Source organism: Trachurus japonicus, chromosome 2 (genome assembly GCF_045865225.1).
Source record: "Trachurus japonicus isolate A0001 chromosome 2, Traja_1.0".
Lineage (NCBI taxonomy): Eukaryota > Metazoa > Chordata > Actinopteri > Carangiformes > Carangidae > Trachurus > Trachurus japonicus.
The window spans coordinates 13895501-13910063 of record NC_140908.1 but is presented as its reverse complement, the minus strand read 5'-3'; the positions used below and the strand labels follow the sequence as shown (position 1 = coordinate 13910063).

The following is a 14563-nucleotide window of genomic DNA, read 5'->3' as shown; positions in this document are numbered from 1 at the left end:
TGTATTTGTAACATGTTGCAACCATCCCCGGGCCCGGGGTCAGTTGCAACATCTGACTCACTCAAATGCAAATTGTGAAGAATGTGGATTCTGTAATCATCTATTAATTGTGTTGACTATTAACAGACAAATGTAAATTTATTGTATAAAAATGTGGTTTGTCTAATCCAAACCGTCTCTGAGTAAGAGAGCCAAATGCAAAAAGTGTTGCAACTGTCCCCGGTCTCCCCTACTGTATTAGCTGTGCAAATGTGTGTTAAATTAGTTTTCCCTACATTTAGCCTACAGTCTGTACTTTTACAACCTACAGTTTTAGCCTAAAGGTTTAATACATTACTGAACAGCGTCCCCCTCCAAAAAAGAAACAAGCTTTCTGGTCTTAACAGCTAATCTGTGCCATTTTTGTGGGATTTTATGACGCAGTTTTCGTGGAGGGGGGCGGAACCCACGGAAAGACTTATTATCTCGCTGCGGCCGCCACCAACCAACCCGGACTCATTTGGGTGCAGCACCGCGGGACTCGGAAGCTGTTCAGTGGGACGCAGAGACAGAAAAAGAAAGATGTGGCTGCAGAAAGTGTTGGTCCCTCTCCTCAGGCTCTACCTGTGCGGAATCAAAGTGCTCATCTACCAGATGTTCAACAGTTCCTTCACTATGCCCGGTAAGATTTATTTATATTTCGCCATTTGCATAAAAAATAGTGTTATTTAAAGGCGAATTTCACATCGATACAAACGGCTTCCGTCGTTTTTAGCGTCTGAATCTTCTGCTCAGTTCAGCATTAAATTGATGCAAACAGTCTTTAAAGTGAAAAAGCTAAAGTTAGCTCACACTAAATGACAACAGTAACGCTAAATTCATAGGTAATATAATATATCCGATGGAGTTGGGTTGGTTTTGGTCGTTGCTCTAGTCTGAATGATATTGAATGTATTAAAAAATAAATGCTGTGTGTGTATGTGTATGTGTATAGCTAAGTTAGCCAGAGAACTGAGATGTTATATGATGAGATAGATAGATAGATAGATAGATAGATAGATAGATAGATAGATAGATAGATAGATATAGCTACTTTATTGATCCCAATCTGGGAAATGACAGTGCAGCAGCAGCATTACACAGACACACAGTGACGATAACAACATATAGTATAAGAATATAAACTATAGATAATAAAATAGTAAAATATTAAGAACAAACTATACATAATAAAATAGCAATAGCAAATAAAATAAAATAAAATGTGATGTACAAAATTATATACAAAAACAAATTGGCGGCGTTGATTTTAGTGCAAGAAGAAAATGTGCAATGTGTGTAACTGTGTGTAGAAAAATAAGGTTTAATCACAGTTTCCTCATCAATTATTCATTTTAATCTCAGATATTTAAGAATGACTTTAGTAGCCTATAATCCTCATAGAGAAATTCATCTCTGTCTGTTAAGTTAGCTCCTCTACCATTTGCAGAAGAAGGTATGAAGGATCTTCTGTATCCATCTTGTAGCGCAGAGAGAGGAGTCATCCACGTTTGCTGTTTTAATTAATTAATTAATTAATTAATCTTTTGGTCCATCAAGGTGTTTAGAAGTGGATGATCTGAGTTCAGTGTGCATCTCTCAGTGTGTCTAACCTGGCTCAGAGCGTTATCCTTGTAGGATGAGGTTATATCATTGCTATCATCACTGTTCAATGATTTGACCCCTTGACATGTGTTGCTTTGCTCCAAAAAACAATTAATCAATATCATTTATCATTATTAGACTTTGGAGCTGAACAATCCACAGTGTGATTCATTGATTCATTGTCTCTTTTTAAATACCGTCCATTGCTCAAACCGTCAAGTGAGTGTGAACGTCATCATGGAAGGAAATTCCCCTGCATTAAGCATCCAAAATAGATTTTATTTATTCATCTGTGGGATTTCACTGTTTGTCTTTTTAAAATGGGGAAAAGCAAAGGAAATTCCAACTCTGGACTTTCCACAGGAAGGATGGCTTGTCCCATTAATCCTTTTTTATTTTAATCGCTCAGTGTAAAATGTCAATTTTGTGTGAAATTGCTGAAAACAAAAAGATGCTTAGACTTCTTTGTTGAACAAGTAGGACAAAAAAATTGAAACCATCAGATGACAAAGACCACATAGACGCTCACAAGGTGTCTGCACAGCATCCCCTTCAGCTCCGTGTCTATTTTTCTAATGTTTTACAGGAGTTTGCTCAATCGATTTGGTTTAACACAATCTGCTGCAAACCACAGGGTGTGCTCAAAAGCTGTGGAAACAGTTGCATCCCCTTGTTTTGTACTGCTCTTTGTCAATAGTCAATAGTCTTTGATTGTTAGAAATTACAGCTATGAACCAAAAATGGAATTTTTTGGTTAAAGCATGTGACATGAGTGTGAGAAATAATACATTGTACTCGGAAACAAAGAGCTGATTATGCCTCCGGACCGTAAAAGGGAGTTATAATCTTATTATCTCTCAAAGAATGTAGGCCATTTAGTGGGTTGCACAGGGATTTGCTAAATTCCTGTTCTTGATTCTTGAGTGTCCAGCACCACAACAAACACAGACTGCCTTGTGATTCATCCAATTAACTTATATTTGTAAAGCTTTCAATTAATGTATCCTTATTTTTGTATATTTTTCTAATTTGTCTCCCATCTATTGTTTTTAGGACACCTTTGTTACTTATATTACAAAATATTGAAGCATTGCATAAACCAAAGATGGATGTATATTTGATATACTGTCTGCTTCACAATACAATTATTTGAAACTTATATTTGTAAAGCACCAAATCACACCTTTTAATTACCAGAAGGTATTTTACAGACCTTATGATATGGAGAGAAACCCAAACAGAGAAGCTACAGTATAGGGAGCTATCGGGGCATCCTGGTAATAAATAAATAAATTGTGGTAGTCTTGTGTTGAGCTAACAATTGCATAGATTTATTTTTCAGCAACCTTGGATGTCTTTCAATTTTAATAATGCACAGGTAGGAGAATGCTGTCCTTAAGACTTATTTAATGTGTGAGTTAAAGGTTATTTCATCTCTCACAGCAATCTGTCTTGAAGCATTGTACAGGAATGAGATATTTCATCTGGTAGGATTGAACTGATGTTAAAAGGTTTCAAAATTGTAGGTTCACAAATAGCTGTGTTGGTTTCATTGATCTGTAGATATAATGTTTATTTCACTATTCTTGTTAGGTGTTTACTAATTGAAGGCATCGAAGTGGATCACTGCCAAAGGAACCAATGGAGGGTAAAAGTTCAGGACCGTCCTGCTCTGGCCTCAATCTGGTCGCACACCCTCGAGCCAAAAGCAAAGTGTGGAAATACTTTGGCTTTGACACAGATGAAGACGGCTGCATATTGCACTGGAAACGGATTTACTGTCGCGTATGCATGAGTCAGATCGCCTACTCCGGGAACACCTCCAATCTGTCGTACCACCTCGAAAAGAACCACCCGGGGGAGTTCAGCGAGTTTGTGAAGAGCAACACGGATCAGATGCGCGAGGCGTACGCCACGGCGTTCTCTCGGATCAAATCTGAGCCTGTAGTAGGTCTCCACGGTCCGCAGCAGCAACCCCAGGACACAAACTTACAAAGGCAGAGCTTAGACTACGACAGCAGGCGACACAACGATCTTACCGTAGCCGTTATCAATTTCATCTGTGAGGGGTTGCACCCTGTATCCGTAGTTGAGGAGCGTACCTTTAAGACTTTAATGAGTACTATCGACCCCGGGTACTCTCCACCCACCCGAAGCGAACTGGCTGTAAAAATGGTTCCTAAAATGTACTGCCGTGCCCGGGACAAGGTTTTTAGTGAGCTTACCGGGGTCGTGAATTGCGGTGTTACTACAGATCTCTGGCAAAGTCCGACCCAGAACAGAACATACATTTCACTCTCTATTCATTCAGTGAATTACAGCAGTGCAAGTGGCTTTTCCATGACCAACAAGTGCCTCAAAACTTTTGAAGTGCAAGAGGAAAACACGGCCGAGAATATCACCAGAGCGATGTATGAAACCTTCGTCGAGTGGGGTATAACTCATAAAGTCAGCGGCGCGACCACAAACGGCTCGGTGGACATCGTCAAAGCGTGCTCACTCTTGGAGCTGTCGGTGGAAATGCCCTGCCTCGGACACACCGTCAATCGCGCGATGGACGAAGCCTTCGGTATGCCCCGCGTGGACGGCTTCTTGGGATGCTGCCGCAAAATCGTCGATCATTTCAAAGAACCCACGCTGTATCTGCTGAGGGAAAAACAGAGGCAGCACGGTCTCGCTCAGTGTGAACTCATCACAGACAGGGGTAGGTCTTGGTTGGCCACGTTAGCGATGTTGCAAAGGCTGAAGGAGCAACGGGTTGCTGTAACCGCAACGCTTTCAGAGAGCTCCAACAGCTATCATTTCAGCCTCGATGGCTCTGACTGGACTTTATTGGAGGGTTTGATTGAAGTCCTCCAGCCTTTTAAAGTTGTAGCAAACATGATCACTTCTTGTAAGTACCCAACCATTAGCATGGTGAGGCCAATCCTCCATATGCTCTTGAACACCAACCTCAAGGTCAGAGAAGGCGATGTGAAAGAGATCAGCATGACCAAGGAGGTCATCTCAAAGGTCCTGTCGAGCACCTATTCCCAGAACTTGCAGCTGTCGCAAGAGATCTCGACCTTCCTCAACGTCGCCACCTTCCTGGACCCGAGGTACAAGAAGTTGCCCTTCCTGTCCACCCAGGAGCGCTCCAAAGTGGAGAGCATCGTCATCGAGGAGGCGAAGGCGATCCTGGAGAAGCAGGTGTCCGACCAGTCGTGCCTCGACGATTTCTCCTTGTTGGCTCAGGAGCCTCCTGCCAAAAAACAAGCGCCCCTAAGAGGAGCTTCAACAAGTAGCAGCACAACCCAAGACAACCCTCTGGCTGCCATATTTTGTCAATCTGATGCCGACCAGAGCCAAGAGGAGCTGCACGCCCAGGTAGTCGAAGAGCTGAGCAACTATAAGTCTCAGAGGGTCCTCGGTCTGAACGAAGACCCTTTACTGTGGTGGACCGGTCATGCGGCCTTGTTCCCCACCTTGCCCAAGGTTTTGCAGAAGTACTGGTGTGTTCCCGCCACTAGCGTACCTTGTCACAGGCTGTTCAGCTCCTCTGGGACCGTTCTGAGTGGGAAGAGAAACCGCATCGCTCCGGCTCTAGTAGATCAGCAGATTTTCTTGTACGAAAACACGCGGAGCTACTACGAAGGCGAGCCCTGCGAGGACGACGTGGACGGTGTTTTGGAAGGAAGCTGCACTCTGAGCCAACCTCTTGAGTAGGGATGTCACGATTATAGATTTTCTTTGTACGATTATTGTCAGAGAAATAATCACGGTATTACGATTATCACGATTATTACGCATTAGCCTAAATAATTTCACAACATATGAATGTGTAAAATACAGTCAAAATATAATTACATAACACATTTTTACACTAAATATTTTAAGTATCTACTATTCATATGTAACCAATTATTAATCCTCCAGGGGAAGTGTTTTAAATATTCAAATCATTAATTGTCATCTATACCAAATGTTTAAGTTTATTTTAATTGTTTGTTTTTTATCACAAATGAGACGCTAACATTTAAATTTCCACCATGTTACGTTAGGTAAATGGACCAGTATTTCTTACTTTTACCTTAACTTTTGTGCACATCTGCCTCTGTGTTTCCAAAATAATCTTTTTTGGAAAGTGACGGTATTTAAGAATCTTTACGATTAATTAATTGTGGCGTTTAATACCGCGATTAATTGTGAAAACAAGTAATCGTGACATCCCTAGTGTACAGGCACCTATACATGCATGACCTGTTGAAGCATTAAAAATCAAAGCACTTCACTAATTACTGTAAAAACTGGGAGTGATATTAATCTTTTATACCCAATATCAAGAAAAAGATGAAAGGGTGTTATAATAGTTATTTAAAAAATGTGTTTTACTTTTGCCGGGTAACTCCTATAGTAGTTGTGTTTTGTAAAAAAAAAAAAAAATCTGTATGTTAAGTGCTGTTTATTGTGATAAACATAACAGCAAATGCAGTCGTGATATTTTCCGGTTGGATTAAACAAATCTGCCATATGATAATACTGTAAGTTTTCTCTGTTTATCCTTGGCTTCTATAAAACTCCACCTGTGCTGTGAGGTCTTTATCTTTTATGGCCATATACATATCTAATATCAGCCTTGGAGATTCTATATTAAGATGTATTGCTCTGCATAACACTGGCTTGTGTGCTATTTGATGTAAAATAACTTTGTGAAAGAAGTAAAGACTTTTGCCTTACTGGGTGATGCTTAGACCATGTTTTTATTGTGACATTAATTCAGTAATATGAATATTGTTGTTTTCTGAGAATAGTTTGTCTAACACAGGGGCCACAGATCTTTATTACTAGTCCTGCTTTATGTTCTGGCCCATGTGAATCGACTGTTTGTTTAAAAGGAACTGCATCCGATAAGACCTCGCCACCTGGATTTGGGGCTGCTACTCTACTCTAAACAATATATTGATACTGATTTGATTGTGTTATGTTCTCATGTGGTGCCCTCTCTCCTCCGCACAGTCTTACCCAAGCAAAATGGAAGGGTTGCCATTGTGACGGGGGGCACCAGAGGAATGGGTTTAGCCACAGCGAAACACCTGGCAAGCCTTGGCATGCATGTTATCATAGGTAGGCGTCTTGTCCAATCATATATTAGTTAGTTATTCACTGTATCATACATCCTGCTTTCCTTCTTAGTCCATCTTAATGCATCTCTGCAGTCCAGCTTTAATAAGTTATACTGCTTTTCCCCCTCTATATCTAAAATTGGATTGATTAAAGCCAGAAAGCTTGATTACAGTAGTTTATTTTCAAGTTAATAGTAATTATGTGGAGTATTTGTAAGACCTACAAGTGTGACAGAGATGACATTTAGTCTCTCTGATCTTCATCATCTCCAGCTGGAAACGAGAGAGAAGAAGGCCGAGCAGCAGCCAAGAAGATCCAAGAGGAAGGATGCGCGGGGAAAGGTAATTATAAGAATGTCCCCTCTACTTTCTTGACTGTTTGTCAATTTAACAACTTTTTTTAGCTCCTAAAATATTCTAGTAACATCCTGTCATTGGGCCAAGTCCAAGCTGGTACAGCACAGAAGTGGTTCTCCAGTGTTTTTTTTAGAAAACATAGATTTAAAAAAGTTAATTAAAGCTCCCAAATCTTACACTTAACCGATATTTGAGGTGGTAATCTGGTGGAATTTGTTGTTTTACGAACCAAAGACCATCTCAGTGTTTCAATTTTATAAGCAAAGAAGCTTCTTTAAATATTAAAATTCCATAATGCGCGAACTTCTTTGGCACGAAAGTACCGTAACCCCACATAGATAAGACAGCGATTCATTATAAAGGAATATATACAGTGGTGAAATTCTTAGAGGACGTAACTCTGAAACACAAGGCTCTTTGGGTCAGAGTTGAAGCAATTTGTTCAGAGCAGATGTAACACTCCCCCTAAGGACTTGACCATTGTGTGTAAACATCTAGTAGAGATTAGTTTGAAAACTAATTCCAAGTACTGAGTAGTAAACTGCCCTGAGACCAAAGAATCTTCCTCAACAGTTCAATTTATTCAATCTGGTGCTTGAGTGGCCACTTCAGAAAACCAAAGGCAATGCTTATGGGTTTCCTAATAACATGGCAGCAGCTCGACAGACAAAGACGGCACTAGACTACACAAAGAGCACATTGTAGATCCAAAGCTGTTCAGGGATTTAATCCCGGGGGCCATATTGAGCACAGACGGTTAGAAATAATATCCCTCTTGTCTGCTGGTTTTACCCTTAAATTGTCCTCTAAATAATATTGAAGCAGCACTAATCCATTTAACTTAGTGTAATATGAACGTGCTTACTTGAAACATCATTGACTTTGCACAGCAAGACAAACTGCAGCTTCCAAAGTGATCGCACAATCATGTAATCTCATAATAAACTCACACATGACATTATATAGTGTGAAGTTCCTCTTGAGTCTCAATCAAATCAAATTGTATTTACTGAGTTAGGGGTGCACCGAATGGCGTTTTTTGGCCGAAGCCGAATACCGAATAAAATCAAAACGCTTGGCCGAATGACCGAATAATACCGAATACCGAAAGTGGTTATAAAGTTTTAAATAAAAAATTTTTTTTAATTTAATTTTCAAAGAAAGTAAATGTTTATTGACTATTCTGGCAGTTTTTGAATATTCCAGTTGCTGTTGCTCATCAAAAAAGCACAACAAGACTTTTTTTTTTAATATTCGGCCTTGCTTTTCGCTCATTCCACCGAAGGCCGAATGTTGCTTTTTTTTGCAATATTCGGCCGAATATATTCTGTTACCAAATATTCGGTGCATCCCTATACTGAGTGTCTTCATCTTTTTTTATCACAGTTGAGTTTGTGTTCGTGGACATGACCTCGTTGAAGTCGGTGCAGCAGTTTGCTCAGGCGTTCAAAGCCAGAGGCCTCCCCCTCAACGTCCTGGTCAACAACGGTATGTGCCTCTACTTAAAGGGATAGTTCAACATTTTGGCAAATTGGCCCATTGCCATAATCGCTATAGTCATAGCAGTCGGTTCGTTACCTTTATTTGGGCAGGCTGCTTAGAGCTCCGCTACGGAGGCTAATGGGATTTCTTGGTTTCCCTCATCATCAAACTCATCAAATACACAATCCAACAACTCCATAACGCTCTGGTGGACAAGTTGTGAGCTGCACATTCACCACACTATGAGATAATAACACAACGTTACCACACAGAGTTGTTTTAGAGGGAAATACAGAGACTGTTGATGGAAAAACTGTCCCTGAAGGCAACGTGCATCAGCTGTTTTGCATGAATTTCCCTCTAAAACAACTCTGTCTGGTAACGTTGTGTTATTATCTCATAGCGTGGTGAATGTGCAGGTCACAACTTGTCCACGACAGTGTTTTGGAGTTGTTGGATTGTGTATTTGATGAGTTTGATGAGGGAAACCAAGAAATCCCATTAGCCTCCGTAGCGTAGCTCTGAGCAGCTCACGGCTCTGCTTCGCCGTTCTAAAAATAGCTTGCACCGACAATTAAAGGTAACGAACCTACTGCTATGACTATAGGGATTATGGCAATGGGCCAATTTGCCAAAATATTGAACTATCCCTTTAACATTACATGTTTGAAAGGGTCGAGCTATCTGCTAAAGATTCTCTCTGTGTTTCCGTGGTTATTCAGCCGGGACGATGCTGGTTCCTGAGCTGCAGACGGTGGACGGCTACGAGTTCCACTTCGGGCTGAACTACCTGGGCCACTTCCTGCTGACCAACCTGCTGCTGGACGTCATGAAGAGGTCCGGACGGCAGGACAGCTGCTCTCGGATCGTCAACATGTCCTCCGCTACGCACTACGCAGGAGTCATGGACATGGAAGACTTGAACAGAAGGTACAAGAGTGAATGAAGGTCTAAAATCCTACCTATTGTGTTCTTCTGGTCTGGGAAGTATTTATTTCAAGGGTCCCACTAGGTATAAAAGTAGATGTCCATATGTAACCCCTTTTTCCCTTAGTGTTTATAATCCACACTGTGGTCACACCCAATAAAATAAAACAGGTCCTAGGTTCTCAGCTAAAGATGGTGAATTCGCTGCGGTTCTGAATTAAACAAGGGACTTTATCATTAGAGTGGGAAAAAGAAAAATAACTAGACTCAAGCTTTCAAGCAGATTTCCATTTGAATTAAGTAGAAAAATCTGATAGTGGGGCAAGTTTTTCTTTCTTCTTACAAGCACAAAAAAAAGCTTTCACTGGCAGATTTTTCTACTTATTTTAAGTAAAAATTTGTTTGATACAAGTGAAAATGATGACAAGAAATAAGACAAATATTCTTGGAAAGATTTTGAGTTTTTGCAGTGTGATCCAGATTTCTACTTTCTACTTTGTTTTTCTCAGGAGCAAAAGCCAAAAACCTTGGGTTAGGGTTAGGGTGTAAACTCTTAAGTCAGGAAAAAAAGCCCTTAAGGCTGTGATTTCTAAATGGTTAGCTCTGAGATTATACTAATGGCTTTGTCTTAGATTAAACATTTTCTGAATACAGTCGGGCAGCAAGTTGTTGTTCATTTTGAACATAAGTTGTGCAGTTTTGAAATCCACCAGTTGTTTGAATTTCCCTTCTTTTCTTTTCTTTTCTTTCCAGGAAGTGCTACAGTTCCCACGGCGCCTACGCTCAGAGCAAACTGGGTCTGGTCCTGTTCACCTACCACCTGCAGGAGCAGCTGACGGCCGGCGGCTTCCGCGTGGTCGCCAACGCCGTGGACCCCGGCATGGTGGACACGGCGCTGTACAACAACCTGTGGAGCCTCGCGCAGGCGATGAAGAAGCCGGTGGCCAAGACGCTGTTCAGGGTACGTCCCTAGTTTAAAAGGATAGTTCAACATTTTGGCAAATCGGCCCATTGCCATATAATAATCCCTATAGTCATTATAGCAGTAGGATTGTCACCTTTAATTGTCGGTGTAAGCTATTTTAAGAATGGCGGAGCAGAGCTACGCTACGGAGTCTAATGGGATTTCTTGGTTTCCCTCATCAAACTCATCAAATACACAATCCAACAACTCCACAACGCTCTGGTGGACAAGTTGTGAGCTGCACATTCACCACGCTATGAGATAATAACACAACGTTACCACACAGAGTTGTTTTAGAGGGAAATACAGAGACTGGTGATGAAAAACTGTCCCTGATCAGGTGTTTTGCATGAATTTCCCTCTAAAACAACTCTGTGTGGTAACGTTGTGTTATTATCTCATAGTGTGGTGAATGTGCAGCTCACAACTTGTCCACCAGAGCGTTTTGGAGTTGTTGGATTGTGTATTTGATGAGTTTGATGAGGAAAACCAAGAAATCCCATAATGAGCCTCCGTAGCGTAGCTCTGAGCAGCTCACGGCTCTGCTCCGCCGTTCTAAAAACAGCTTGCACCGACAATTAAAGGTAACGAACCTACTGCTATTAAGACTATAGGGATTATGGCAATGGGCCAATTTGCCAAAATGTTGAACTATCCCTTTAATTTATTTTCGGGGCTAAACTGTTGATTATGACAGGCCTTTTTTAGCAACAAATGGTACAACTTTTGAGGTCAAAGAATGCCGTGCACCCTGGAAGACCAAGTTCATGGATCATCTGTAAGATCTCAACGATCTCCCTAAACGTCATTTTGAAATAAACCTGAAGTTATTCAGTCCAGATTAGTTTTATCTAGAACAACAACCAGCGTTGAATAGATAGATTCATCAAAAATCAAGAGCTGCTTTGCAGTTGACCGAGTGTCAGTGTTGGGAAAGTTCACTTTCTACATGAATAGTTCAAAGTTCAGTTCACAATTTTTAAAATGAACTAGTTCAGTTCATAGTTCATAATTCAAAATTTTGAACTAAGTTCACGGTTCCAAAACTGAACTAGTTCGTAGTTCTTTTTTCTTTTCTTTCTTTTTTTTCCAATATGTTTCTACAAGCTATTATTTTTCAAAATTATTGCCTCAGCCCATATCGAACCAGACAGCTACTATTTTAGCAGTTTTAACCAGTAGTATTAGTTATAGTTACTACTTTACTTTACCCAAAAAGTAACTGAGTTAGAACGTGACAAAGAGTCCAATGTAGCCTATTTGTGTCTATTAATCCAAACAGAGCGTGAGAGAGAAACACAGACACACACACACACAGCTGAGGGGCAGAAGCGCTTCTCGACCGTGCGGAGAAATGTCTGATGTGAACAGGAGGGCCGCGGCTCGCGTGTCCGGTGTGGCCCCAGCGTAACCCCCGTTTATCTTTTACCAAAGATGGTTTATAAAATAAACAGAGTGTCTTTGCTTTTACTAACCAACTGGGTCAGTATTCCTCCACACAGACCGGCTCCGCGACGCGCCGTATCACGTTCATTGAACGCGTTCAGGCACAACACTGCCGAGGGTTGACGATCTTTGGTCTGAGGAACTCGGTAGTCTTCTCAGACATCTGTAACTTCCTGTCGAACCATTTCCTTCAATGAACAACTCTGTCCAAGCTGCTGATTTCTAACAACAGGTCATGTAAAGTCATGATATTCTTTTTTTTCAGTCTTTGGTGATAGTTTTGAAACTTTCCCACACAGTAAGTGGAATAGAGGAACTTGTACAGATGCAGCACAGTCATGAACACCAGCTACTGATTCCAAACTGTTGAAGCCTCAAGGTTAAAGTTCTTCTCGTGTTTGTCCTTCTCAGACTCCAGCCGAGGGAGCTTCCACTGCCATCTACGCCGCCGTGGCCTCGGAGATGGAGGGTGTCGGGGGCTGTTACCTGTACAACGGCCAGAAGACGAAGTCCTCGGACTCGTCCTACGACTCGGAGCTCCAGGCCGAGCTGTGGAAGAAGAGCTGCGAGCTGGTGGGCCTTTAGGTGGCTTGACACCACTCAAACACTGTATGCTGTACGGCGCCTTCGCCTCGCTTTATTCCATCCCAACACTCAGTACACTGCAAAAGCTCAAAAACAATCTCATTCTACTTAAAATACGACACATTATATTAAAAGCAGCTTGTTTTTAGACACTTTTTACTCCTTTCAAGCAGATTTTCACTTGGAATAAGTAGAAAAAATCTGATAATGGAGCAAGTTTTTCTTTCTTATTACCACAAAAAACGTGCTTTCACTGGCAGATTTTCTACTTATTTTAAGTAAAAATTTGTTTGATACAAGTGAAAAGATCTAAAAACAAGTTAATTTTTAGGTGACGAGTCTCATTTTAAATTGTTTTGATGCCAATGCAGCATTACACTGCAAAAACTCAAGTATCTTGCCAAGAATATTTGTCTTATTTCTAGTCAAAATGTCATTTCTAGTCAAAACAAATCTCATTCTACTTAAAATAAGACACATCATATTAAAAGTAGCTTGTTTTTAGACACTTTTTACTTCTTTCAAGCAGATTTTCACTTGAAAGAAGTAGAAAAATCTGCTTTCACTGGCAGATTTTCTGCTTATTTTAAGTAAAAATTTGTTTGATACAAGTGAAAAGTTATTTTTTAGGTGACGAGTCTCATTTTAAATTGAAAGAGATTAGTTTTGACTAGAAATGAGACATTTTGACAAGAAATAAGACAAATATTCTTGGAAAGATTTTGAGTTTTTGCAGTGTGATCCAGATTTCTACTTTCTACTTTGTTTTTCTCAGGAGCAAAAGCCAAAAACCTTGGGTTAGGGTTAGGGTGTAAACTCTTAAGTCAGGAAAAAAGCCCTCAAGGCTGTGATTTCTAAATAGTTAGCTCTGTCAGTGTCGGCTTTGACCCAAAACCACCAGGCCAACAGTGCAAACTGTGAGTTGCTCTTTGACCACACAGAGAATTGTTTCTGTTTCCACTGCGTGTTTGCTGAAGTTGTGATCTGCATGTTTTCTTTCAAGCATTTCTAAAAGAATGGTCATATTATATCATCTTGAGCAGCCTTAATACCTTAGAAGTGCCTTTTTTAAGTCTAATATTCTGCTGCTCTCTCCATATTTACATTTTTTAATGTGATGTTTACATGAAACGAATGAAACATTGGGTTAGTTAAAGCAGATATCAGTGGCACGGCCGTTTCGGCTAATGCTGTGTTCAAGGCAGGCTTTTGAAACCGTAAGTTACAGCTTCAAGTCACAACTACGACTTGGTAGCGTTCCAGGTAACCCGTAGCTCGTGTTTTTACCGTCCTGTTGTCTGTGAAAGTTCCCTATAACGGCCACTCGTAACTTCCGACCCGTGAACTCGTACCAGATCGAACTGGTATGACTTCACAGGAAGGAAAAACACAAAGTACGAGTTTCCTTGAACGCACCATGAGTTAGCAGCCCCCGCCCTTGTCAGGCATCAATTGGTCCTCGTGCTACGTCACCACATTCACGCGCATCCCTTGGCTGCACACACAGCCCTTCATGCCGTTCTCTCTCCTCATTGGATAACACTTGTATCCCACAAGGAAAATTTTCTCCTCGGGTTACAGCAGAGCAGAGTGACGGAGAGACTCGTGTTTAGGCTGAAATACTTCATGTAAGTGATTGCTGACGGAAAATAGGACTATTTAGGACTTATATTAACAAAAACATTCCACTGATATCTGCTTTAAAGTTTCCAAAAGTGCAAGATTGTTAAACTCTAGAAGAGTTATAAGATTTTAGTTATTACCTAAATTCTGCTATATTTTTATTTGGTCCAGTGATGACTGGACCAAATAAAAATAGAGCCTTCTCTAAAACCATACATGTATATTTTTTTGGTTTGCTAAAGCCAAAAGTGCAACTTTATTTATCATATCAAGTATTATTGATTGTAAATGTGTGGTCATGGCAACTCCATGAAAAGAGACAGAATCATGCACAATATCAAATATCCCACTGTGATTGATAATCCCCAACAAATGCACTAGCAAATGTAGCTTTGGGTTCTTTTCATGTGATTTGTTGACAATATGATTTTCAAATAATGTCTATAATGTAATG

General features: G+C 40.6%; 2 protein-coding genes across 2 annotated transcripts; both read left to right on the top strand.

Annotated features, from left to right (window-relative positions):
• The first annotated feature begins 502 nt into the window (after nt 1-502).
• Nucleotides 503-12566, top strand: dhrsx (dehydrogenase/reductase (SDR family) X-linked). Its single transcript, XM_085802310.1, has 7 exons — nt 503-661; nt 6619-6726; nt 6999-7067; nt 8469-8570; nt 9287-9494; nt 10245-10452; nt 12313-12566. Exons 1-7 carry the CDS (start codon nt 562-564, stop codon nt 12484-12486), a joined length of 969 nt encoding a protein of 322 aa, XP_085658436.1. The 5' UTR covers nt 503-561; the 3' UTR covers nt 12487-12566.
• Nucleotides 530-5328, top strand: LOC146990984 (E3 SUMO-protein ligase ZBED1-like). The gene is made up of 2 exons (XM_085802297.1): nt 530-661; nt 3217-5328. The coding sequence occupies exon 2, from the start codon at nt 3265-3267 to the stop codon at nt 5326-5328; it is 2064 nt and encodes a 687-aa protein (XP_085658423.1). The 5' UTR covers nt 530-661; nt 3217-3264.
• Nucleotides 12567-14563: the final 1997 nt, after the last annotated feature.